Source organism: Ceratotherium simum, chromosome 13, assembly GCF_057802395.1.
Source record: "Ceratotherium simum simum isolate JZ-2026a chromosome 13, ASM5780239v1, whole genome shotgun sequence".
NCBI lineage: Eukaryota > Metazoa > Chordata > Mammalia > Perissodactyla > Rhinocerotidae > Ceratotherium > Ceratotherium simum.
The window spans coordinates 54,798,885-54,824,326 of NC_141912.1; the positions used below are offsets into that span (position 1 = coordinate 54,798,885).

At 35.3% G+C, this 25,442-nt stretch overlaps 1 protein-coding gene across 1 annotated transcript in view; it reads right to left on the reverse strand.

Annotated features, from left to right (window-relative positions):
- The window catches only part of BMP5 (bone morphogenetic protein 5), a 110,782-nt gene that overhangs the window by 29,373 nt on the left and 55,967 nt on the right, over positions 1-25,442 (reverse strand). The window contains exon 3 of the mRNA XM_004424002.3: positions 8,360-8,508. Within this exon, the coding sequence (XP_004424059.1) occupies positions 8,360-8,508 (149 nt within the window). The remainder of the gene's footprint in view (positions 1-8,359; positions 8,509-25,442) is intronic.

The window sequence follows — 25,442 nt, forward strand, 5'->3', positions numbered from 1 at the left end:
ATGATAGAAACAGAAGCCACTATAAAATGTTTAAGTTTTATGTTTCGTTACGATTCTGGAAAACACCCTGGCACTTAAAGAAAATATAATCCTACTAAATGCTATAACAAGAGCTTTCTAGATACCTTAATCATTGCAGATTTTCAACTATGAATTTATATCTGATCCCTCACATGATTACTTGAGAATGTGTTTATGCCTGGGTACTCCCCCTCTACACAAACACACACACACACACACACACACACACAGGCGCGCACGCGCTTATCCCAAAAGAAAATTCATGGGGTATCTGACATTTCTTGCTTCTCTTTACCAGTTTCTCTACCTCTGATTATATATATCTTGAGTTTTGGTTTGAAAGTAACTATTTAATACCAGGCTCCTTTAAAATGGTACATTTCTATTCATTGTACCCTCCCTGAGTACAATATTTATCCACGTGTAATTTTTAACGTGTAAATATATGCTTATGTGTTAAAATTACCTGAGAAATTATCTCCCTAGAAAAAAGGTCAAATACCTGGTGAATTCTTCCAGTCACGTGTAGCTCATTCCCTCACAGTACAAACATAGCCATTAACTGCCATTTCTTAGGCACTTTTTTCCTTGTGTCTTAAATCGGCCCTTTTTGCACATTGATTTAATTTCTGGACTATGGGGAAGAGTTCAACTTTACGTATTCATTTTATTTATTTAAATATTTGAAGATAACTGTTCTTCAACTATCCTCCTAATTTATCCTTAAATATTCATCCAAAAGTCAAGCAAGTCTGCTCAATTATCCTTAACGTGAAGCACTACATAAGGGACTACTTCATTTAGACTAATATTTACCTAGAACAAATCGTAGGAGTATACGTTCCTTTTTTCTTTGTGAACATTTAGCAAAATATGTGATTCTTGCAGTTTCTTGGACGAGGAGACTCTCTCATTTATTTATTTGAAACCAATTGTCATCACCGTAAATTCAGCAAAAGGGAGCCATATGGTTTTATGAACAAAAATGACTTAATTGCTCTATAAGATAAAGTTCAGATAAGGGAAGAGAATATTATCAAATCTTAAAATGTTTAAAAGATCCTCTGATAAGTGGACATAATTCAACTTTTTGAACTTAGATAAATAATAATGAGAAACTGTAGTCAAAACAGCAGGACGAAAAGAAAAATATCACCCTTGATCTCTGAATTTCTTCTGCTACTTATTAGCACTATGTCAGCTGATATTCAGATTAACCAGCCACATAGATCATCTGACCCTTGACACAGATAAATAGTCATCTGACAAGACGGGGCTTAATTTGGAGATTTTTCCCCTGAGGTAAAAATGACTGTCTTCGGGATCCTAAGAATAATACAACAAACTTATTTAACCAGATACTTCTATTTAAAAACAGCAGATTCCAGGACTTATTAAATTTAAGCAGATATTACATTAAGAACTCATCTCTCCCACACAAACACGCTCACATTTAGTAAAGGTAAAAAAAAAATCAAGTTAGTAACTTGTACATTTGTTTAACATATAATGACAGGAGGACTTTAGATACTAGAATATATATTTTTCTAATTAGGAATATATATTCTGTAATTCAAAAGACGTCATGGAATTTTTGAAAAATCTGCTTTTTTTAACACAGAATATTTAAAAGATATCACAGGATATGGCGATTTTGAAGAAAATTTTTATCAGTATGTTCAATTATGCTGTACAGTAAGGAACAATAGCAATAAAAAACATCTCAAGGTGGTATAAAAAAATGATTAATCCCATTCCTTCTTATTAACATAGTTGTAGCAGTTGTCAATTTCCAGGAATGAACAATAAAACTCCTACAAGTTGAAGAGTAGAGAGCAAGGCAAAACCCTGGGTAATAAAAATTTAAAAATACACACTTTCAATTTAATCATACTAATAACTAAAGTTAAGACTTTTTTAAGCTTGCAAAATAACGTTGGTCAAAATAAAAGAGGATGAAATTGTTGGTGCTTTCAGAAAGGCTCTGATACGTATGATTTCTAAAAACGGAATAGAGAAAACTCTCGTGTACCAACAAGCAGAAAAAGGCTATAACTTTACCCCTTTACAATGTCTGGGAAATACAGCTGCATGGGTGATAATCTGAGAAGGAGGCAACAATTGCAATGGTTTATTTCCTTGACTTTCAAGGAGCTCTGCTCTGATGTTCTTCCAATGAATTCATAAGGTATCTTCAACTTTCTGATTATTTTATAAGAAATGTCATTTATATAGTGGGGACTTTATGCAATTTTTTATAAATATCAGCACAACATATATTAGGAACTCTTGGGCCCCCACTCTTGAGCAAAGACTATCACTATTTCTTTAACCATGTGTGCTAGGAATACTAAAATACTGCTTGTAATTCTACAATCTTTTTAAGAAGCCATCTTGATGCATCAGGCTTGCTAATAGGTTTACTAAGGCAAACACTAGTAATTTACACGCAGACATCTCTGGGTTGGAAAATTTTTCTGATGGTAATGCAGGCTAGCCTTTAATCAATTATCCCTATGTACAGCCCCAGTGAGTGACAAGAAACTTGTTTCCCTTATATTCATTGACACAATTAATTATCCCCAAAATAACTATGTTATTTTTTCTAGGAATAAAATGGATGGGACTCAAGAAAACTACCACATTAAGTACTAATAATTTGATATTCTCTGGTACCTATAAATAACTAACCAATATAAGCAATCAATTGATCATGACATATATCTCTGAATGTTTATTTCTCTTGGCTTCATACCCTAGATTGGAATAAATTTAAAAGTTTCCTATCAATAATCGTTTTATCAACCAAAGGTATTAGACATGAGTCTAATAACCATCTATACACTGTGCTGCCAACTCAAAATTTAAGAACATACATGAATAATCTTACCTTTCTCCAATGGACTATCATTTGTGAATGTATCTAAAACTCCCTTAAGTCATCTGTACAACCTCCACAATAAAAGACCTGATCCTAAATTAAAGCAGTGCCACTTGAAGTAAGTGAAAAGTCTCTGTGCATTTTCTAGTCCAATTCAGCATAAAGACCTTTATTTTATTCCTGTCTGACCACATGCCAGGTACTATCATCCAATACAGCCTCACACTGTCCTTCTAAGGTAATTGCTATTACACTAATTTTATTGATGCTATGGCTAAAATATAGGTTATTATGTCAGAGACAAGATCTGAATCTAGTTTGCCTAATGATTTCTTCTTAGACTTTGTATTTCCAGAAGGAGCTAGCTATTCTATTTATTTATCCTCCTTACTTAAATTAAGTATCAAAACTTTTCTAAGTTACCTACAGCAATAACTATAAATTTCTTTATCTTATATTTAAGCATCAATTATAATGGAATCTAATTTGATAGTTTAATACTTCTGAATCTATTTTTCTTGATTTGGCTACAAAATTTAGTGAAACTTTGAAATCTCTGACTTTAAATCTGAATTTTTACCTTGATACTTGGAAATTATGCCACAACTTTGTTCGAAGAAAAATGGATTTTACAGTCTTATTAAAAAAAGAACCTTATAATGTTTCTTGGACGTTAAACAGTACTCTGACAAAACAACATTTTGATGACTTGAATACAAATGAATCAGAAACATACGGATTGAATTTTCCTTGACGTATAAGTGGGTTTGAATAGAAAGGAAAAAAGTCATTGGCAAAATTCATTCTGAGGATTGCCAAACCTAAAATGTCTGAAAGCATAGGGTTTTTTAAAAGACATTCTAATGAACCCAAAAATACTATCTTTGTTTTTCCATCTCTAAATTATTCTATAAAACCAAGTTAGAAAAAAAATTAATTTACTTGGAAGGTTTAAAGTATATAAAGCATCAAACAATGGGAAAATTATAGTGTTTGGGGGGAAAACCCCAAGTCTTAACAGCTAGATTAAATTGCTATCTGTGTAATAAACTCTGTGTGCATATATGTATAAAGGATAATAATTACCATAGGTTTATTAGCAATTTTAATAAAGACTTAATAAGTCAGATAATTAATGTATCTTTATAATTTAGGGAACCGAAAATCTTATAATAAATTATGAGAGACCTAAGCCTACTAATTTACTATTAAAAAAAAGAGTACCTATTTTCTCATAAAAGTCTATTAACCACCATGAGAGAGTGCTTGAGAACTTTGATTTTGCACAATTGGATACAACCACTTGTCTGGAATCTCTAGATTTGGCCATTAAGAAGCAGCAATGTTTCTTTCTTGTTTGCTTGCTCATATGTTCACTTCATTTTGCTGAAACAAATAGATGGAGCTCAGAGAATTATCTATTCTGCAGGAAAAAATGTCAATAGGATATCTTTAAACTCTGCTGCCAAGTCCTTGACAGTTCATTTGTCAAATTTCTAAAAAGCACATTTCACAAACTGACATATTTTCCACAAGTCCTCTGAGGAATCATAATGCTACTTTTGATTTCAACAGTCTTTTGAGTTCCAAAATATATTTAGGCCTCTCTGCTATTTTTTCTTTGCAGGGGTAGGATAAGCAAAATTTAATACTACACATCACTGACTTTCTCCTCACCTTACGATTGAAACTATTTTAACTTCTGCACTGTGGTTTGCGGTATAAAACTCTGTTCCCAAGTTACACCAAACTGGTTCAGTTAATAATCACCCGAAAATCACAGTTGGGAATATCTTCTTAGGAGTTACCTGTTCAGTGGCAGATGGTCTGTAAGGGCCTTTTAAATCACAAACTCATTCCATGGTCATTTAAGACGTCTTTAACACCTACAACCTACATTGTACCAAGTACTGAGGGTACAACTGTGAATGAGAAACACACATCCCATGACCTCATGAAATGGATACTCATTCAAACATGTAATCATGATGGTATTACTGTGATTAATTAAAGCAGCAAGTCCACTTCTTTTATGACGTATGATCAAGCTACAAGAATATATATTATACATAAGTGAGGTTTCATGTCCCTGCCATGATTTGTCTCCAAATCACTTTCCTAACAGCATCTGTAATCATATTTAATACATGAAAGTTGCTCTGGTCAATTCTGGACTATTGACTTTTTCTAGACTGTACCATGCCATTTGCCGTTCTATGCATTTACTCACATTGTTTCCTCATCCAGGAATGGATTCTCTGCTCCTATTCCCACCACCACTCCATATACCCCCACAACACCCTCACACCTCATCTCCATTTCTTGAAATCTTATCCAGCTGACCTAGCTTAAAAGCCACCAAGACCATGGTCCTTTTGGCTCTGTCCCATTTTGACTTAACCATCTCTCTTCTGGTTTCCTATAGAGTCTTGATTGTATCACTATTTTTAGCATTTAGGGCACTTTATTCTTTCTAAACTTAGCTACATATGTCTGTATCTCACGTTACGTTCTTTAACATATCGTCTTGCATATATAGGTAGTCAATCATTTTGTGTTGAACAAATGTATAAATGAATAATCAGCAAATGAATGTGAAAGCATGCTTTCCTGAGTATCATCCTTTCATGACTTCCAATTACTTTTCCATTATTTCAAATAAAAGATGGTCTGTCTGCTCTGTTTGAAGCAATATCGCAATATCACATCGAAAACATCAGCAGTAACAACGAACGAAGCAGTAATAAGCTGAAGCATCTGATTATTCACATTTACAGAGAAACGTCACATGTAAATGTTCCATGAGGTTGCAGTTAATAAAACTGCGGTACCGGAAGGGTCACTTGCTTTTCAATGCTATGTATACGCTCTACCTCTGGTTAAAATCTGTTTTAAGTATTGCTTAAAGGCAATAAGCCAGCTTGCCTAGCATATTTAACCCTTTTAATATTTTCATATTAGACAATATTAAAGAGAAAAAGAAAAGCAACAAAAGGCTGCTTTTCTCAAACCTAACTTTTAAAGGATTTGGAAACCTTTGAAAAAAGTGAAATGTTAGTTTAATTTAGGCTCAAAAAAAAAAAAACCCATAAATAATACAACAGTAATTTAAAGTAAAATTACCCCTAAAATATAACAGAAATAAATCAAGGAGAGAGTGGAAACTCAAAGTATAAAGGAGTTCTTGGGGAGAAAAAGATCATATGAGAGCAAGATAGAAGTTAAATCTTATAGATAGTAAAGGAAAGAGAACCAATACAAGAGAAAGAGTGAAAAGCCAAAGAGAGAAATTTCAGAATTTTCAAGTAGGGGGAGGTGGGAGGGAATTAAAAGGAAACAGGCTGATCATATTTCACAGATCTCTTGAGTTGTTTAGTTAGACATTTCAAGCATATCCCCAAGGAGAAGACTGGGAGAAGCACATACCACTAATTTAATTTTTCTTGTTTGGGCCACATACCAGGGAAGAAACAACTGGCTCACCCCCACAGTGCCGATTTCCCAGTCCCATTTCTGACCATAAATGTACAGTAGTTTAACATTGTAGGAATTCTTGGAAGATTATTTAAATATGTGCTTTTCTCAGTCTACATTTATAAAGCTTGAACTTTGAAAATCTTTAATGATAATCTCAAAGCCATAATTGGAAAATAACCTATAATTCAAAATATTTGAATTGTTTATAAAAAACTTTCAAATTCAGCATTATAATTAAAATCTATGGAAAAGTTTGGATTTGGGGGGAAAATGAAACTTATCTATAACCTTTTCGCTAAGAATTGTCTTTTTCTAGCTCAAGATCTGAGGCACATGAAACTTTCACTAGACTAACTCTGGAATATATTTAATCTGAGCCTGTCAACCTCATTCCATATACACAATTCTTGGAGTAACAACATTGGTTATGGTATTATTCTTAGGCTGTGGATGTGGTTGTAGATAAAACAACACCACTGTGAAGTCCTATTGCTTATAGTAATGAAACCCTTGAAAGAGACTCAAGACAGACTCAACTTTTACTTAACTTTACGGTTTATTAAGCAAGGCTTTAGTGTAATACAGCGAGGAGGAATGAGTGAGCAGACTCTAGGGCTAATGTTTTTGTCGCCTGATCCTGCGAAAAACCAAAGGCAATAAAACTTAAATAAGGCATGTTCTCTAACTAATCATCCCTTTAAAAACTACCCTCCCTAAGCTGGCCCTAACATTTGCAGAGTGTCGGGCAAGAGCATAATGTAGGCCCACTTGGTCTATTTCTAAATATTTAAAAAGTACTAATCAAGATAACAAATCATTAAATAAATTATGTTCTATCCGCCTGTCATCACAATTATAATTTTAAAGGACCTGGAAGTTCTGATTTAAATTTAAGATTTTTGGACTCTTTGAGCGATCAAAAGACAACAAAGCTCTGAACAAATTGGCCTTGGCTTCCCTGGCCTCTTGATTGAATGTGCCAAGACCCCTCTCACCACAGTCTTTGCAAATTCTGTTCCATTTGTCTGAAATGCCTGCCCCCTAACTTCTCCTTATCACATCTTCCTGATCTTTAAGATTGTAGCTCGTATACTTAGAAGTCCATCAGACTCTTCTCAATGTGTAGTGACACGCATTCCATAATATTACGTGACTACTACCTTGGACCTCACTCCACTGCAAGCCTCAGGAAGCCACCCCTGCATTTGCTCATATTTTATCTCTAGCATCAGGCCAAGCACACAGCACATAGTTGCTCAATGATTACTTGCGAGCGTATGAGAAAGAAAGAAAACTTCTAGAGCATCTTAAAAATGAAGATTTCCTACGGACTCCTCCAAAGGTGATCCTGAAGCTGTTGTCTTTGACCAAATATTACAATAGGTGAAGATGTAACTTGATATTATTTTCTGCAGTTTTTCGTGACTTTTGTTCCATCCCCATCGTCTCTTCCCCCTTGTGTCATTGGCAGCTCCTTTGTCTGTTTCCCTAGCACCTTTTAAACATATGTATATTTCTTTGTTCTTTTTTTAGTGAGGTTTTGAGATATAACTTGCATATAATAATATTCATGCTTTTTCAATGTACGGTTCTATAGGTTTTTACAAATTATATAGTTGTGTAACCACCACCACAATCAAGACGCAGATCCATAGTACTTTGTATACAGTTTCCTTTTACTGTAGTGGTACTTGTTTGTATACAGGTCTTCAATACTAGACTAAACACTCCTTGAGAGCAAGAATAGTACCCACTTCTTCTTCACCCCCTCCACCCCCACCACAGAGCCTAACAATAAACATGTGTTGAGTAAATATGTTCGTAAATCAATTAACTAATTAATATATTGTACTATCCTGTGGAATTCGCTATGTTGCGTCTCGTAAGTATAAAACACATATTGGTTAAATCAGACAAAGGCTGTAACTCTCAATGTGTCAAAACCAGTGCCACAAAAAACATATGAAATTCAGCGCTTACCATCTCCTGTTTCTGCACAGAGCTGTAAGCCCAAATTGTTCTGTGGATTAATCACCCAATGATTGCTGGTCACAGTGATATCAAAGACAAGCCAACCCACATCTAAAGCGTGGGCCTTTCTCGTGTCTAAGAGGAACAGATCTGCATCCCTATGGAGAAGAAGAACAAACAAAGTTAAAGGTTTAAACAAAGATCATCATTTCCTATACGTAAGTGAAAACATTCCTCAAGCACTCTTTAAAATAACAGGAATTAATTAAAGAACAAGGGGAACAAGTGACTCAAGTGATGAGTAATAAGATACAGAACGTTTTACTGCGAGGCTCCCAACCCAAACCTGGTGCCGATTAGTAATATCTGAAAGTAATTTCCATTTTCCTGCTCTTCACTGGTCTGTACAGGCTGACTTAGTGGTCCTGATGTGGTCTCTGACGAGCAGCGCTCCCCGAAACCGCTATGTGTAAGTAGCCCTCACTGGCAAGTTCACTGATAGGATTAAACTGAATAGAGATGGAAGTGAACGTAGCTTCTCCCCAGTTGGAATGAATATGGATTCGTAAAGGCATGGAGCACAGGCAGGATGTGATGCAAGCATCCGTTTTAGAGATAGTTCTCCATTTTCATTATATACATATTTGTATTTCGTTTTCCATTTTTGTTACATAACTATTTTATGGATACCAAAGGTCAAGAGAGGGTCACATGGTACACCACTGGATTAAAGGATATATCCCATAAATCCCAGCCACAGATCTACTGTCACTTGCTGTAACATCTTCTGCATGCATAAGTGCCCTGCGGACAGTAATGGCTATGAATATGATCTTGTATGTTTCAGGATAATCTCCACAGTGTTACTGTTATTAACATTTATCGATCTTAATCTTAGCATTAAATTTACAAATGTATGAATATTTGTTGAATTATAATGAATTATTTTATTTATTTCCTTACTATAGGCAGCCTTTGAGCTAAATGCTACATATTTCTAACATTTATTCTTTACAATAGCTGTCTTATGTTGTTGAAATTGAGGCTGAGATAGGTTAATGGCAAAACATTGGAACTCCTTCAAAGTAGAATAGAAATACACTATTATGCATTTTTATGATCTTTTATACTGTGCTGAATGTGTTTAAGAACATATTACTCATATGAGGAAAATCAGAGCTACGTCATAATAAGCTATGTTAAATACTGTTCTAATGCATTTGCCGTCTATCTGCTTCTGAGGTCACTTCAAAGGTCTCTTACAAAACATATAAAGCAAATTTTGAATTATGCATATATATTATTTCTTTAGAAAAAATACTCTATTATACTTGAAAATTGAACTATTTTTAATAGAAGTGAAGAATCTCAGTCAATATTTTAGAAGCTACATCGTCATTTCTTTATTTTAACTTGATTTATGCCATTCTTCCATTAACCTAGAGAAATTAAAATAAATGTATTATGATCAATTAAATCATCCAGCTACCCTACTCCAAACTATGAAACTTTCATTCTCCTTCACGATATTAATCATAGTGTTTACCAAGTGTTTCATTGGCTATGAAAAGTTGCAGACACTTTTTCATATCCCATAGAGGACTCAGTTTGAAATACTGCAAACATGACAAGCATATACTGCAACACAATGAAAAGATTCAATTAGTCCCCATCTGAATTTTAAGCACCCGTTATATTCACAGTGTGATGGAATGTCAATCAAATTTTCCCTCTTCCTCTTAAATTGGAAAACCCACCACATAAACAGAATCCAAGAAAATACAAATTACCCTTAAAATTTTGAGATATTTGGTAAATATCCTTTAGACTGTAATCTTGGAACTAACTTACTCACATTATTAGCTCCTTATACAGAAGAAGGAATCACCCTGTAACTTGGGAAAGTTACCCTGCTTTCAATGATGCTTTCATTTGAAATATGGTAAAAATGTTCTAATAAACGCTGCAAAGCTTATAATGCCATCCCTTGGAATAATATAAATAAACACTTGAAAAACAAAAAAGAACAAAGAGGCAAATTTTGAGAGCAATTCCAACTAGTTAACAACTATCTTTAGGTAGTTATCTAGGTGATAGTTTCTATTATTTTTAAATTGTGCTATTTTTCCAGAAAAAAAATCCCCAAACTATCCACGTTCAAGTCTCAAAACTTTCAAGTATATCTATAAGGAAAAGGGTTCCACCTTAATGGATATATTTAGAAAAAACGCCAGCCAAAGAATTCAAGCAAGCCCTAAATATCTGAACTTCAGTGATGCAAATCGCAATTGATTGGAAGATAAATCTAGGCAAATAGTATGGTTTGAGAAATCCATATACTTCTATTCACCTCTGAAAAGTTATGAAGGTTCAATTGCTTTCATGAGCTCCATGGTTTCCTATTCTTGAGTAAAGCTATTTTATTTTTGACTGATAACTTCTATTCTTTAATTTCTCCTCTCTTCTTTTATATAACAAGCTCTTCTGCATTACCTACAGACAACAGAATATGCTGTGGGAGAATCAAGTCTATTATTACTAATAATCACGAAAGTAACAATTCTGTGATTTTCCCTCATGTAGCACATTTCATAACAGTATCTTAAAAATAAATTCCCACCCATTCTGTAGAAAGTTAGATGTGATTTCTTTTGAAGTATAAAATTACTCCACTAAAAAATGGCACTTATATCACTGGAAAGAGTAGAAATACTAAATATTTCCTATGAACAGTATAAAATAAACTTGTTAAAATTGCCCTGTCTTACCCTTTGTACCTGACTTTTTTTATAGAAATTCTTACAATATCTAATAAAAGAAAATTTAAAATATTAATGCATTTAAAAGGAATGCAGTAGAGAGAAAATATATATGTAGAAAAAGATATTTATTTATAGCAGAAATTAATCCATAATATAATTCCTGTATATTTTGTACAATTATAAGAATGAAACTAAAATGAAAATCTGAATTCTAGCAAAGGAAATAAAGTCTATTTACATGGGTGTATGCAAGCAAATATTTCAGAATGGTATGGTGTTAGTTTCCTAAGGCTGCCATAACAAAGTACCACAGATTGGGTGGCTTAAACAACAGAAATTTATTGTCTCATAGTTCTGGAGGCTGGAAGTCCAAAATCAAGGTGTTAGCAGGATGGGTTCCTTTGAGGGTTGTGAGGGAAAGATCTTTAGTCTGTCTCCTTGGTTTGTAGATGGCCATCTTCTCCTTGTCTCTTTGTATCATCTTCCCTTTATGTGTGTCTCTGTGTTCCAATTCCCCCTTTTATAAGGACGGCAGTCATATTGGATTAAGGCTCACTCTTAGGCTCACTCTGACCTCATTTTAACTTAATTATCGCTTTAAAGACCCTACCTCCAAATAAGGTCACATTCTGAGGTACTGGAGGCTAAGACCTCAACCTATGAATTGCGAGAGAGAAGGGAACACAATTCAACCCATAATGCTATTTAAAAATATTTTTTAAAATGGCACAAATAATCCTGGAGGTGAATGATCTGCATTTGTTGACATTATAGCAATCATCTACACTGAAATGTTTTCAAAAACTAATATGTGACAGTAAATTTATATTGATGAAAATAATTCATAATTACTAACATTTCTATTTTCTTTTTCAGATAGAATTTGAACATTTGTCTTGACTATGCCATAGATTAGAATAATAATTTCTTATACAGCTAAACGAAGTCATCATGCAGTTGTTAAACACAGAGTCATATTTAACAGATAAAGCATTTGCAGCATGCAGATAGACTTATTGAATACAAAATATATAGAAAAATATAGTTACTCAAAGGTAAAAAATAACATGTATATGTGTAGATACATTTCTACAGTACAAATACATTTGAGCAGATCTTACTTTGATCATAACCAGAAGTTTAAACGTGTCTAGTCATGGGAAATTGGTGGGCTTGTAGATAACGGATTTGCAAGAGTGCTTTTTATTTTATTGAGAGACAAAAGAGTTTTGTAGACGTGACTTGGGAGTCTCAAAATACCAGAAGGACAGGTACTTCACTAAGGACTGAGGAGCAGGAGACAAAATTCAACAAAATTGGAGTTATCATCATTCTTACAACTCATCTGAAAATACAGATTGGTGGAATGAGAAAACTGAGTCAGTATATCTAAGAATATGACAATGGAAGAGCTAAAACTTAATTTTTATTATCTTTGTATAAACATCAGTGTATTGTAATGAAATAAACAAGGATTCGGGGATCAGACAGAGAATTGAACAATTAAGGGATTCCTCAGCCTCAGTGTCCCCATGTATAAAAATTATAGCAATTATCACTACTGAAATGTTTTCAAAATCAAATATGTGAAAGTAAATTTATATTGATGAAAATAATCACAATTACTAAAATTTCTATTTTTCTTTTTAGAAATAAAAGAAAGCCTTTTATTTTATCTTAGAAATAAAAGAAAACCCTGCCTTAAAAGATTTTGTGAAGACCAAATGTAACATAATCTGAATATCAATCTGGATGAGAGGCTAACTATGGTTGAATTGTTACATGGTCTGTCATAATATGGATGGCTTTAAATTGCTTAATTGTGAAGTTTGGGAAGGTATTATTTGGGGAGGCACATTATCTTCAAATGACCTCAATCGATGTTATTTTTGGATGCTTATAGATGTTAGCTGATAGAATTGCTTACAAGGAAAGAAGAAAGGAGGAAGAAGCATAGAGGAAGGAGCAGAATGGGGGGGAGCAGGGAGGAGAGGATACGGAGAGGCAGAAAAAAAGAAGACATAAGGAAATTTAGTAATTATTCCTGGGAATATTGTCTTGGAAATCCAACTATTGGCTGTCTTCGTAAATCACTTTCTTAAAATCACTTATATAAGCATAGAGTCAGAGGTTGCATTATGGATATAACATTTATCCATCTAGCAAGTCCTAAAAAACAAACAAACAACAATAACAAGAACCACGTAGGTACTGGTGCTTCTGATAACACAGTATCTCCAATGACAGCATCATACACAGATTCAAAACATGCTATTCTTCAAACAACACACATGGACCTGAAGATGATATACTTGGTAATACTGTGATATATGATTCAAAATATGGCTACAGAGATAGACATGACATGACATGTTTTACATATCAAACATGCATGTGAAAAGCTTGAAGAAAGTTTACACATACATATTTTGAGAGTGAAACACGGAATGTGACTATACTATTTTCTATAACATATGATTAAAATATGTATACATAATTATGTTCATAAACTATTTTTTTTACTATTTAACTACATTCATTATATATCTATGTCTGTAAACAAATCCATTATAAATATTCAGTTTCCTCCTCTAATTTTTTTGATCTTTTACTCAGATAAAATGGATATCATTTTTATATGATCATATCATGATTATGTGTTCTCCTTATAATCAGGCATATACAGTACACAAACAGGCCTAGTAGCACACTATGTATGTAGTTTGGGATGTTTGAAACTTGAACTTTCTCTACTGTCTATACAGATGAATAAATGAAGTATTCTCATTATAGGACTAAAATAAAAATTATGACCAAGAATGTCTGATGTGAAATCAGCTAGTCTGGGATTCCAACTCTGAAAGTGACCAAAATAAACCACAGAATACTAGAATTAAGTGGGATATAAATTACTTAGCCAAACTGGTATTTTGTTCATGAGAAAATTTAAAGAGAAATCAAATTATTTCCCATGGTTTAGCCATTGGAGGACCAGAAACCAGGTTTCCATATTTCATTTTCAGAACACTTTTATATCATGGCAGCTCCCTTTAATCCCAAACCATACTTTAATTGTTCTCCTTGTACTGAAAGATCATTGGTTTTTGGATTGGAATACTAAAAGGTTGAGCTGAACCACCAGCCTAAAACAAGATGGGCAGAAATGGAGCCAAGGGGTGACCTGAGACATTTCATAAATCCATCCATTCATTTATTCACTCTTTCAATTTAACATTTATTGACTCCCTGTAATGATTTTACACTATATTAATTTAACTAAGCTGGAACTACCCTGTAAGTTTCTGGACTGGGGTTGGCCACAATAGAAATTTGGGTAAGATTTGGAAAGGGGAAGTGAAGCAGTAACCATATTTATGCCTGGAAGACTTCTGTATGATCAAGCGTTATTGCAGCTTAGATATACTGTTGGTTCATCTTATTGGTGTGCGGCAGCAGCTGGGCCTGCAGCTCCTTCAGATCCTACTGAATCTCTTTATTCAGTTCCTCTGAATCCAGAAGCAGGCATGTAGCACATCTACGAGGAAGGATCTGATATCTGGGAAATCACCTGTATCTTGAAGTTGGAGGCTTAGAGATAGGTTCCAGTTTGTCCTCATGGGTTCCAGATCATCCTCACAGGTTCTGCTTTGTCCTTGTTTCCCCCAACTCACATCCACCTTTCTTTCTTGTCTGTCCTGAGAACCTTAGGCCCAGCATCAGATGCAGAGCAACAGCCTTACATAGACTGTTTAACTACCTTCCACAATTGCATAAGGTCAAATCCCTACAATAAATCCTTACAGCATCATCCCTCAGAGGGATTAGACAGCAACCTTGTGTTTGGTTGATTATATTGGACCACTTACATCATGGAAGGGCAATATTTTTTTCTCACTGGAATAGGTCCTCTGGATATGAATTTTCCTTCTCTGCCCTTGAGGTTTCTGCCAAAATCACTATCCATGAACTTACAGAATACTTTATTCACTGTCCTGGAATTCCACACAATATTGCTTCTGATCAAGAAACTCATTTAACAGCAAATGAAGTGCAGAATGGGCTCATGCTCATGGAATTCAGTGGTCTTATCATGTTTCTCATCACCTTAAGGCAGGTGACCTGATAGGACAGTGGCCTTTTGAAGACTCAGTTATGCCACCAGTTGGGTGTCAATATCTTGTGCAAATGGACTAATACCTTCAGGAAGTTTTATATGACCTAAATCAGCAACCAATTTGGACTATTTATCTCATAGCCATATCCCTCATGAATCTGGAAATCAAGGGGTAGAAAAAGGAGTGGCTCCTGGCGCTCACTCTACCTGATCCAATTAGCAAAATTTTTGCTGCTGGGTCTCAAGATATTGGGCTCTGTTTGTTCATAGCTCTTAGTCTCCAACAGTGGAATGCTGTCACTAGTGGCCTTGCCAATGTTTCCATTAAATTAGAAGTTGAGACATCCACATGGTCATTTTGGGTTCCTTGTGCTAGTGAATCAACAAGCTAATCAACAGGCTAGTGTAAAATGTGGGATGATTGATCCTACATATCAAGAAGAAACTAGGTTGGTACTACCACAACATGGGAAAGGAGGAGTAAGTCTCAAATACAAGAGATCACTGGAACACCTCTTAGTACTCCCATGTCGTATGATAAAAGTCAATGGGAAACTACCGCTCAATGCAGGCACTATTGCTAATGGCCCAGACACTTTAAGAATAAATGTTTGGTTTACCTTGCTCAACGACCAGCCATCGTGCTTGCTGAAAACAAAGAGGATATGGCTTGCGTAGTGGAAAAAGGAAGTTACAAATAGCAGCTACAACCCATGTGCGAAGTGGCAAAATGAGGGTTGTAATAGTTATGAGTATTACTTCCTTATTTTGATATTAATGTATTTTTATACATATTAACCAATTCTCTTTTTCTTCCCTTCCCCATCTGCCTACCATCTAGTATAAGTAGTTTTGATAGTAGCTAACCTCACATTTCAGTATTGAAGTTACAGGATATCAAAGGAAGGATGTGACTCAGCTAGAAAAGAAATGAACAACATTCAAAGATGGATAAAAAGGCAGCAGAATTATTTTACTATTATATATTTTGGAAAGTATGAACGGTGATAAAAGATGTATATCCGTGCCAAGTTAACAGGCGTGGACTGCTGTGGCTTTATACTTTGTCAAGTTAGTTAAACCGGAACCAAAAATCCCAGAATTCTCTTCCCTGCTTGGTTCTGTGTTAAGGTTAGCCACATGAGAAACCTGTGCAGGAGCAGAGGTGAAGCAGCAGCCTCGTTTATGCTCAGAAGATTGGTCAAGTGCCAGGCTTTCCCACCACTCACACACTTTGTGGCTGATCTGCTGGCTCACCTTGTGGTGGAGAACAGCTGCACCTGCAGCTCTTCCAGCGTCCACTGGATCTCAAGTCCTTCAGCGTCTCCACATCCTGAGCAAGGGGTATGTGGGCTCGTGTGAAGTGCACCGGCTTCCCCTGCAGGTCACCCACATCACTGAAGTTGGAGTTTGAGAGGTGGAATAGGTTCCAGTTTGTCCTTGGGGTTCCCGTTTATCCTCCCAGGTTCTAATTCTTCTTGTTCTCTCCTACTCCACATCCATTTTCTTTCCCAGTTGTCTGTGCTACAAACTTTAGGCCGGTCCCCAGATGCAGAAGCAACAGCCTTACGTAAACGGTTTAACCAGTTCCCACAATTGCAAAAGAGTCAAACCATTGTAATAAATCCCTTATTTCCCATGGTGGTTCTATTTCTCTTATCCAACACTAACTGACCTACTCCCTGGTATGTGTTGAATTGTGGCCTCCAAAAAGATATGTTGAAGTCTTAATCCCTGCCACCTGTGATTGTGATCTTATTTGGAAATAGAGTCTTTGCAGTTGTAATCAAGTTAAGATGAGGTCTAGTGGGCCCTAATCCAATATGACTGCTCTCCTTATAAGAAGAGGAGAAGAGACACAGAGACGGAAACACACAGAGGGAAGGCAGCCTTATGAAGACAGAGGCAGAAATGGGAATTATGTTGACACAAGCCAAAGAACTTCTGCACCTACCAGAAGCTGGAAGAGGCAAGAAAGGATCCTCCCCTAGAGGTTTTGAAGGGAGTATTACTGGCCCTACCAACACCTTGATTTTGGACTTCTAGCCTCCAGCACTGTGAGAGAATTTAATAATTTTATACTAAGCCATCCATCCTTTTGGTAATTTGTTACAGTAGCCCTAAGAAACTAATATACTTCCCTAGTCAGAATATTTCACATATTAAACAGGAGGTAATCAGCAATATCAAATGCTGAGAAGAACAGGAAGAATGAAAATGTGTCTGTAAGATTTGGTAGCAAGGCTGTTGGTGGATGATCACTAGAGCAGAGTTATGGGAATCAAATTGCAGTGGGTTGAGGGGTGAATAAAATATAAGAAAGTGAAAGGATTTAAAGCAAAATTTTATATCAGTGAGCTTGGCTAAGATATGGACAAGAGAGATAGTGTAGAATTTGGGGCAAGAGGAACAAACAGAATCAAATAAAGGAATTTTTAGTTAATGTAAGAAACATGGGGATATTTATAGGACACATTTAAATTTGTATTTAGGAGACAGAATCTCACATTATTTCAGCACAAGAAGAAATTGAATGGACAACACTGAAAATCTTCCAGAATAAGCATATGCTTTGTTACCTCTCTATAACACTATCCTTGGAGTTCACATGTAAAACTTCTTTATCAATTAAATCACTTCTTAGCAAGGGGAATTGGGTAAACTAACATGCCTTGGCTAAGTCCTTGGATGGGACCCCCGTTCATCTCTTGCTGAAATCTGTTTTATCAAGGATACTGTATCATAAACTTGTGACAAATAAGTTCGCTTGCTTGTTTCTAAACATGATTAACAGGGGAGGCCCGGTGGCGCAAGTGTTTAAGTGCGTGCACTCCGCTGCGGCAGCCCAGGGTTTGCCGATTCGGATCCCGGGTGCTCACCAACGCACTGCTTGTCGAGCCATGCTGTGGTGGCATCCCATATAAAGTAGAGGAAGATGGGCACGGATGTTAGCTCAGGGCCAGTCTTCCTCAGAAAAAAGAGGAGGATTGGCATCGGATGTTAGCTCAGGGCTGATCTTCCTCACAAAAATAAATAAATAAATAAATAAATAAACATGATTAACAAACATTTCTTATTGGATCTTATTACTCGAGCAGAAGGTGTAGGACTCATGGGTCCTCTTAAGAGCCTCATTATAAGTCTACCTTTACAAAGAAAAGAATCATAGTTATAGGTGGAGTTAGTATCTGCTTAATTTCAACAATGACTTGCTATACTTACGCTTTGCTTAGTATTAGAAAAAATAATGTCTTTTAAGTCCTCTTTCTGAACTTCTGTTTCTTCTTCTTCTTCTTTTTTTTTTTTTTTTTGGTGAGGAAGATTATCCCTGAGCTAACATTGGTTGCCAATCCTCCTCTTTTTGCTGAGGAAGATTGGCCCTGGGCTAACATCCATGCCCATCTTCCTCTACCCTATATGTGGGATGCCTGCCACAGCATTGTTTGATAAGCGGTGCATATGCACGTGCCCGGGATCCTAACCTGCAAACCCTGGGCTGCTGAAGCAGAGCATGTGAACTTAACCACCATGCCACCAGGCCGGCCACTGTTTCTTCTTCTTTAAATGAAGATTAAAATAATATCCACCTCATAAATCTATTGCAGGGATAACAGGATACAAAAATAAAAATGCTATGCAAATTACTATAATTGCTTTTTTCCTACCAAAACACATTTATGGCGTGTAAGCGTGTATATAATTTACACGTACTATGTTTGATGGCATAATTAGGGTCAGAAGTGATCTATGCAATTATTACTATAAAGATTCTTTAATAACCTGTACTGATAAATTTTGGATACAGGAATTCATTTATTTTCTTTAACTTTAGTAACATTTCTTGATACATATAACCCATATTGAACCTTTGTCCCTAAAGTCAATTAGATGAAAATAATTAAGTTGAAAATTTATCAAAAGGAAGTAAAATTATTTATAGAATCACCAATAAAAGATAAAATGAAAGAGAAGTATTCTTCAGATTGTTAGTTTCCACCATATATATGTGTGCATATGTGCGTATGTGTGTATACACATATATTTTATATATATTGAGAGAGAGAGAGAGACGAAACAGTTACCAAGAGCATAATCATTCTACTGTCTAGCCAAGTAGCACTAAACTTGGCCAAGAAAAGCTTTGGGAAATCGTCTGGAAGATACACAGATAAATTCCAAAAAGAAAAAGTTGCAATACAACTCTATTTCCATGAGGCATGAACCTTACAGTCCGCAGTGACATCTCCACTTTCCCCAAAATTTCTACTCTAACTATCCCACCTCCTTCCATCTCCTTTTGTCTTGGAATAGCTTATCAAGGCTAGTAAAAATGTAATGATGGCCACAAGGAGAAAGCATACAACTTTCTCTGGGTGTTTGACATAAATATCACCAGACCATTTAAGGAACCTGATGTACAGAAAACATTAACAAAGGACTACAAATTAATAAATGATATTCTCTGAGTTTATAACATCAAAGTTTCTCTCATGAGCACCTTTAGCTTAAAAGTGTTAGAATTTTTGTTAGCTGACTCATATTTTCAAATGGTAATTATTTTTTCTCCCAAAATAAATGTGAAATAACAAAATGACATAAATCTCACAGAGTAGCAGTTTTCAGAATATCTGATTCAATGCTGTATTTACATTTAAAAGGTACAGATGGGTCAATAGCAAATCAGTAAAATAGTAGTATTAGATGAACATGAATGACAAGCATGGTAAAAAATTGAAAAAGAAGTTGAATTCCCACTATAAAAATTCAATCACTTGTCTCTGCAGAATTTTTTTTAATTGTCAAGATATTATTAATGTTTAGCAGGCTTCCTGACATTACATCATCCCTTATTTTTCGCCTGCAGAGAAATCTAAACATGCGCCACTGGATGTATATATGTATACAAACGATCTCCTCATTCAACAAGAAACAAAGTGAGACTATTACATAGATAGTCCAACCACTTTTCATGCCGCCTAATGAATAGACGATGTACCCGGTGCAAGTTTCTAAGAGCTCTTCCATGCTATGACTCTTGTGACACAAAATATGAAATAGTCAAAGAAAACCTTCAAACAGAGCAGGATTTCTCAACCTCAGCATTGTAGACGTTTGGGATCAGGTCATTCTTTATTGGGTGGAGGAACTGTCCTCTCCATTGAAGAAGGTTTAGTAGCAGCCCTACCACATCACTACTCCAGCATTTCTACCCAACAGATGCCAGTAGCACCCCATCCCCCTACCCTTACCAATTGTGACAACCAAAAATGTCTCCAGGGGACCGGCCCCACGGCTTAGTGGTCGGGTGTGTGCGCTCCGCTATTGGTGGCCTGGGTTAGGATCCTGGGTGCGCACTGACGCACCGCTTGTCCAGCCATGCTGAGGCGGCATCCCACGTACAGCAACTAGAAGGATGTGGAACTATGACATACAACTATCTACTGGGGCTTTGGGGAGAAAAAGGGAAAAAAAAAGAGGAGGATTGGCAATAGATGTTAGCTCAGGGCCGGTCTTCCTCAGCAAAAAGAGGAGGATTAGCATGGATGTTAGCTCAGGGCTGATCTTCCTCACAAAAAAAAAAATGTCTCCAGACATTGCTAAATGTCACCTGGGGGCCAAATCACCCCAGTTGAGAAATGCAAGCTGTGCCTATGTACTGTCCTATATACTTAGAGAAAATGTCGTCGACAATCCCAGTGTCCTGCTCTGCTACATTGCTCAAGAGCCCATGAAATCTTCCTGAGTGGAGACTGTCAATGCACATTCTGAAGTACGTCCACAGAAGAATCACAAATCTTAGAGAAGCAGGACGGGGAAGATGATGTAAATATGAAGCTGACTGTGAACTGGAATGATGACAGCTTAACTAAATATATCCAAGTCACGAAGGTGGCTAATGACATCAAGCAGGCTAGCTTAAAATGTTTTTACAATGGAGTACAGAAATTTATATTCATAGCAGAACATTAGGAAAAGGTTGAAGTATATATAGCACATTTTCTTTGGGGAATATATAAATATATATATTTGTGAAAAAATTAATTCAAGTAAAGCTCTTAGCACAGCACCAGACACATGGTGAGTGCCAGTTAAATGGATAAGTGCTGGCGACTATTCTTGGTAGTAGTCATACTGGCATTGATAATTTTATACATGTTATTTAATTCTTTATACATTCAAACTTTTTTTTTTTTTTTTTGGTGAAGAAGTTTGTCCCTGAGCTAACATTCATGCAAATCTTCCTCTATTTTGTATGTGGGACACCTCCACAGCATGGCTTGATGAGCGGCGTGTAGGTCTGCGCCTGGGATCCGAAACAGTGAACCCCGGGCTGCTGAAGTGGAGCAGCCAACTTAACCACTATGCCACTGGGCTGGCCACCATTTAAACATTTTAATGCTTAGGAATATTTTTTCTAGGATACACCTCTCTCTCTCTTTCTGTCTCTGTCTCTCTCTAGTTCTCACTCATCTTGAAATGTCCAACTCAAGGGTAAACTCCTCTCATTGGCTTCCTCTAAGGTCCCTCACCCTCCATGAAGAATTAATTTTCCCTTCATTTGTATTTCTACAACACTTAGTACATACTTACATCATAGTACTTAGCACATTGCATTACAGTTATTAAAGTCCGTGTGCGGCAGGCCCACCGCAGCCCCTGGCCCTCAGGCTATGAGCTTTTGAGATCTTATTTACTCGGCCTTGTATCCCCTGTGCTTGCCCCATCGTAGGCACTCAGCACAAGCACACCGAACTCAGCTGAATTATCTGGAAAATTCAATCATGTGGAAATCTTATTTCCCCATAACGCCAGATATATGAGGTGTGACTGAAGAGCAGTGCCTTCTATAGAGAATCTGGGGCTGCCAGCCTTATATGAAAAGATTAAATAAGTGAAATGATGCAAAGTCTGTTAACTTTTTACCAAGAAAAATAAAGATTTGGATAAATATCAGAACACTCTTTTAAATTGCACACATTTAAATATAAGTAGGGATAAATGGGGGAGGTGGGAAATTGTAGGAATAAAATATCTAATATTAAGAGTTTTAAGTCTCACTAAGATAAATATGTATGAAAAAGATGACATAATGGGTCTATCTTTTTTTTTATTTGATTACCTAACACTGTCAAAGACTTCATATATTAGATGATTAATAGATCAGACAACGTCTTGAATATAAAACTTATCTACAAAACATCAGTCTACATTACTGTAAGAATCTCCACCAACACTCCTAGACATATATGTATGTAAAAAAATATATACACACACACACACGTATGTATGTATTGTCAAATGCATTGCATTAAAGAGTGTAGTCTGCACTGACTTTTCAATTGTTTCTGATTTTAATTCACAATACCGAGTAGATAAAATCCACAAGTTTGAAGACAGAAATTTTAAGAGGTGACCCCAGCTTTGAAAATAGCCAGAGGTACTAAGTAGTTTCTTTTCCTATCTCCATTTTAGTTCTTGACTTAAGAAATATATGAAACCACAGATAATTGATACTAAACAAGTAATAACAATAATTGGATTTTAAAATTGCTTTTTCAAGTTGAAATTCTTTCAGTTTTAACTGTGATCACATGATATAAAGTATTTTTAATCTATTCGTCTTCACTTTTAGATGAACTAAAGTCAAGGTTCCCAACTGGCAGAAAATTTTCCACAGAGTAAAGGAAAGAAAAAAAAATTTATTTTCTTCATTTTCTGTGGGGAAAAAATGCCTTCCATAACTCAAGAAAAAATAAGAGCAACTTATTTAAATCCTGGTGTTTTGTTTAGTTTACTTTTGGTTTGGTTTTGCCCCTCTCTACCTGGAGAAGTTGTGAATGCTATTTTGTAAACAAATGTGTAACATAAATTTGTTTCATTATCTTCTCTATCTCTCAACTATAATTATGCTTGTTTCTGATTACAAAAATATCGATCATTATAAAAATCTAGAAAGTACAGATAGGGGTAAGAATTAAAATTTAAAATTACCCACAAGCCTGCAATGAACACTTGATGCTTTTCCTTCCAATCTGTTTTCCACATGAACTTATTTAAAATTATAATATGTATTATTAAAAGTATAATAATATGTATAACTATGTTTCCTGCTTTTGGTCAATGAATGGTATAATCTGAGCCCTTTCCAGTGCTATCGAATATTTTTAAAACACAATTTCTACTTGCCATATGAAGAATAGCTTTTCCACTTTCCAGGAAATGGAGTGTAACTTTATCTCTTCTGTTTAAAATTGAAACGTTCTCAATTTATGCAATTGTAAACAATAACACTGTGATAAACATTTATATGTGAATCTTTGTCTAATTTTTCTACATCTCCGATATTTCCGTAAGTAAATTAATAAATAAGCAATTTCCCACCCCCATACCTCTTCAACTATATTTTAAAGACGAGTTCAACTCTCTATCTAGAACTTGTGTTTCCAGGACAGGTTCATAGATGGCCCCAACAGTATTGCTATTAGGTTGGATGGTGTTCATTTCATTATTGGCTTAAAAATATACCAATTCCTTTTATATGAATCAAAGATCAGGTAATTTTATATTAAGTAAAGGCACCTAGCATCATTTTACTGTATCTTTACATAAAAGTAGGTGTCAGCAAATGGTAGTTACTGTTATCATAATAACCACCTACTTTTGGTTATCCTTTGTATACAATCTTCTAAACTCTCTAGTAAAATAGATTCTTCTATTAAGCTATACAAGTATATATTGACCGATGTATTTAGTAAATATCAACTGTGGTCTTTGCACTGTGATAAGACTTAGTCCTTCCCAAGTCATCTGAAATACTTTTTATTGTTCTCAAACACTTATTTTTGCATTTATTCTTTTCAGATTTATAAACTGAGACTCCAAGATGTCCAGCAATTTCCCCGTGGGGGAATTTCAAAGTCTATGCACTTATTGCTATACTTTACTATTTTCTATGGTGACTTTGAAATTCTACATAGAAACCTGAAATAAAATGGCATATGTGCTGTTTTTATATCTTCTGTCCCTCAAATGTCTTTCTTTGGAAGATAAAGTGGAGTGCAAAAAGTGAATCCTAGCTCTATAGACAATGACAGGGCACAGAATTGCATTTTCTTCCACAGCAGATTAATGAACCCCTGGCAATGGACGAATGCCTATTTCAAAGACAAGGAAGGCATTTGTCAGAGATTCTCTCACCTGTTGTATGTAAAACTGAAATGTAGAGTATGCACGTGTGAGTTTGTATGCTTCAGAGATTGGAGAAGATAACTGGGGGAAAAACATCCCGTACACATTAACAAAAACAAATACCACAGAAGACAATAGGTAAAGTATAACCCTACAAGATGAAAATCATAATTCAGCAACAATACTTAATAGTAAATGTTCAAAAATGTGAACTTGGTAGAAATGAATTAATACTGAATTGAATTTTTCAAAATAATATTCAGTAAGTTGGATAGGAACCTATCCAATCTATGCCATCCTAGAGTTTGGAATGGCAAAGCAAGAGAATACCAATTAAAGATATAAATGTACTTCAGATGTCAGAAATCATTTTTTCAAATATTTAGGTAAAATATCAGTGAAACCCTGGATCTTAGAGTAGATGTAAACACATATTACAATAAGTAAGGACTTAGCCAATTTATACCCAAGAATACTGAGAGAGCATGCAGTTGTAATTGTAGAAACATTGAAAGTAATTTTTTAAAATCAGGTATAATTAGAGAAATTTCAAAGTTTCAAGATAGACAAATGTCCCATCTCTTAAGAGAAATGAAATTTCTCAAAACTGTGAAATCTGATAAGCTAAGTATCAATACCCATAAATATTCCAAAATATATTATTAATAAAAATCAGCTTGAGTTCATTTAGAAATAACTCTACAAATTATTATCAATAAACTCATCTATTAGTCCTTTATTTTCATCTTTTTTATCTGTCTTAAATTGTACAGTTCACATACTTAGAAAATAGAGATGAAAGAAAGCTCAAAGGGGTAGCTAGTTCAATGGATGACAGTCAAAAATATCCTGAGAAGATAGAACAATGGACCTAAATATAAGCTAGGACCTTTAATTGTGATCAATGTAAAAGTCTGTATTTAGATTCAATCAATAAATGTATTCCAGATAATAGACTCTTGGCATACCAATGGTTTCTGTTAAAAATACTTGGGACGTTAAGTAACCAACTACAAATTTAACATGC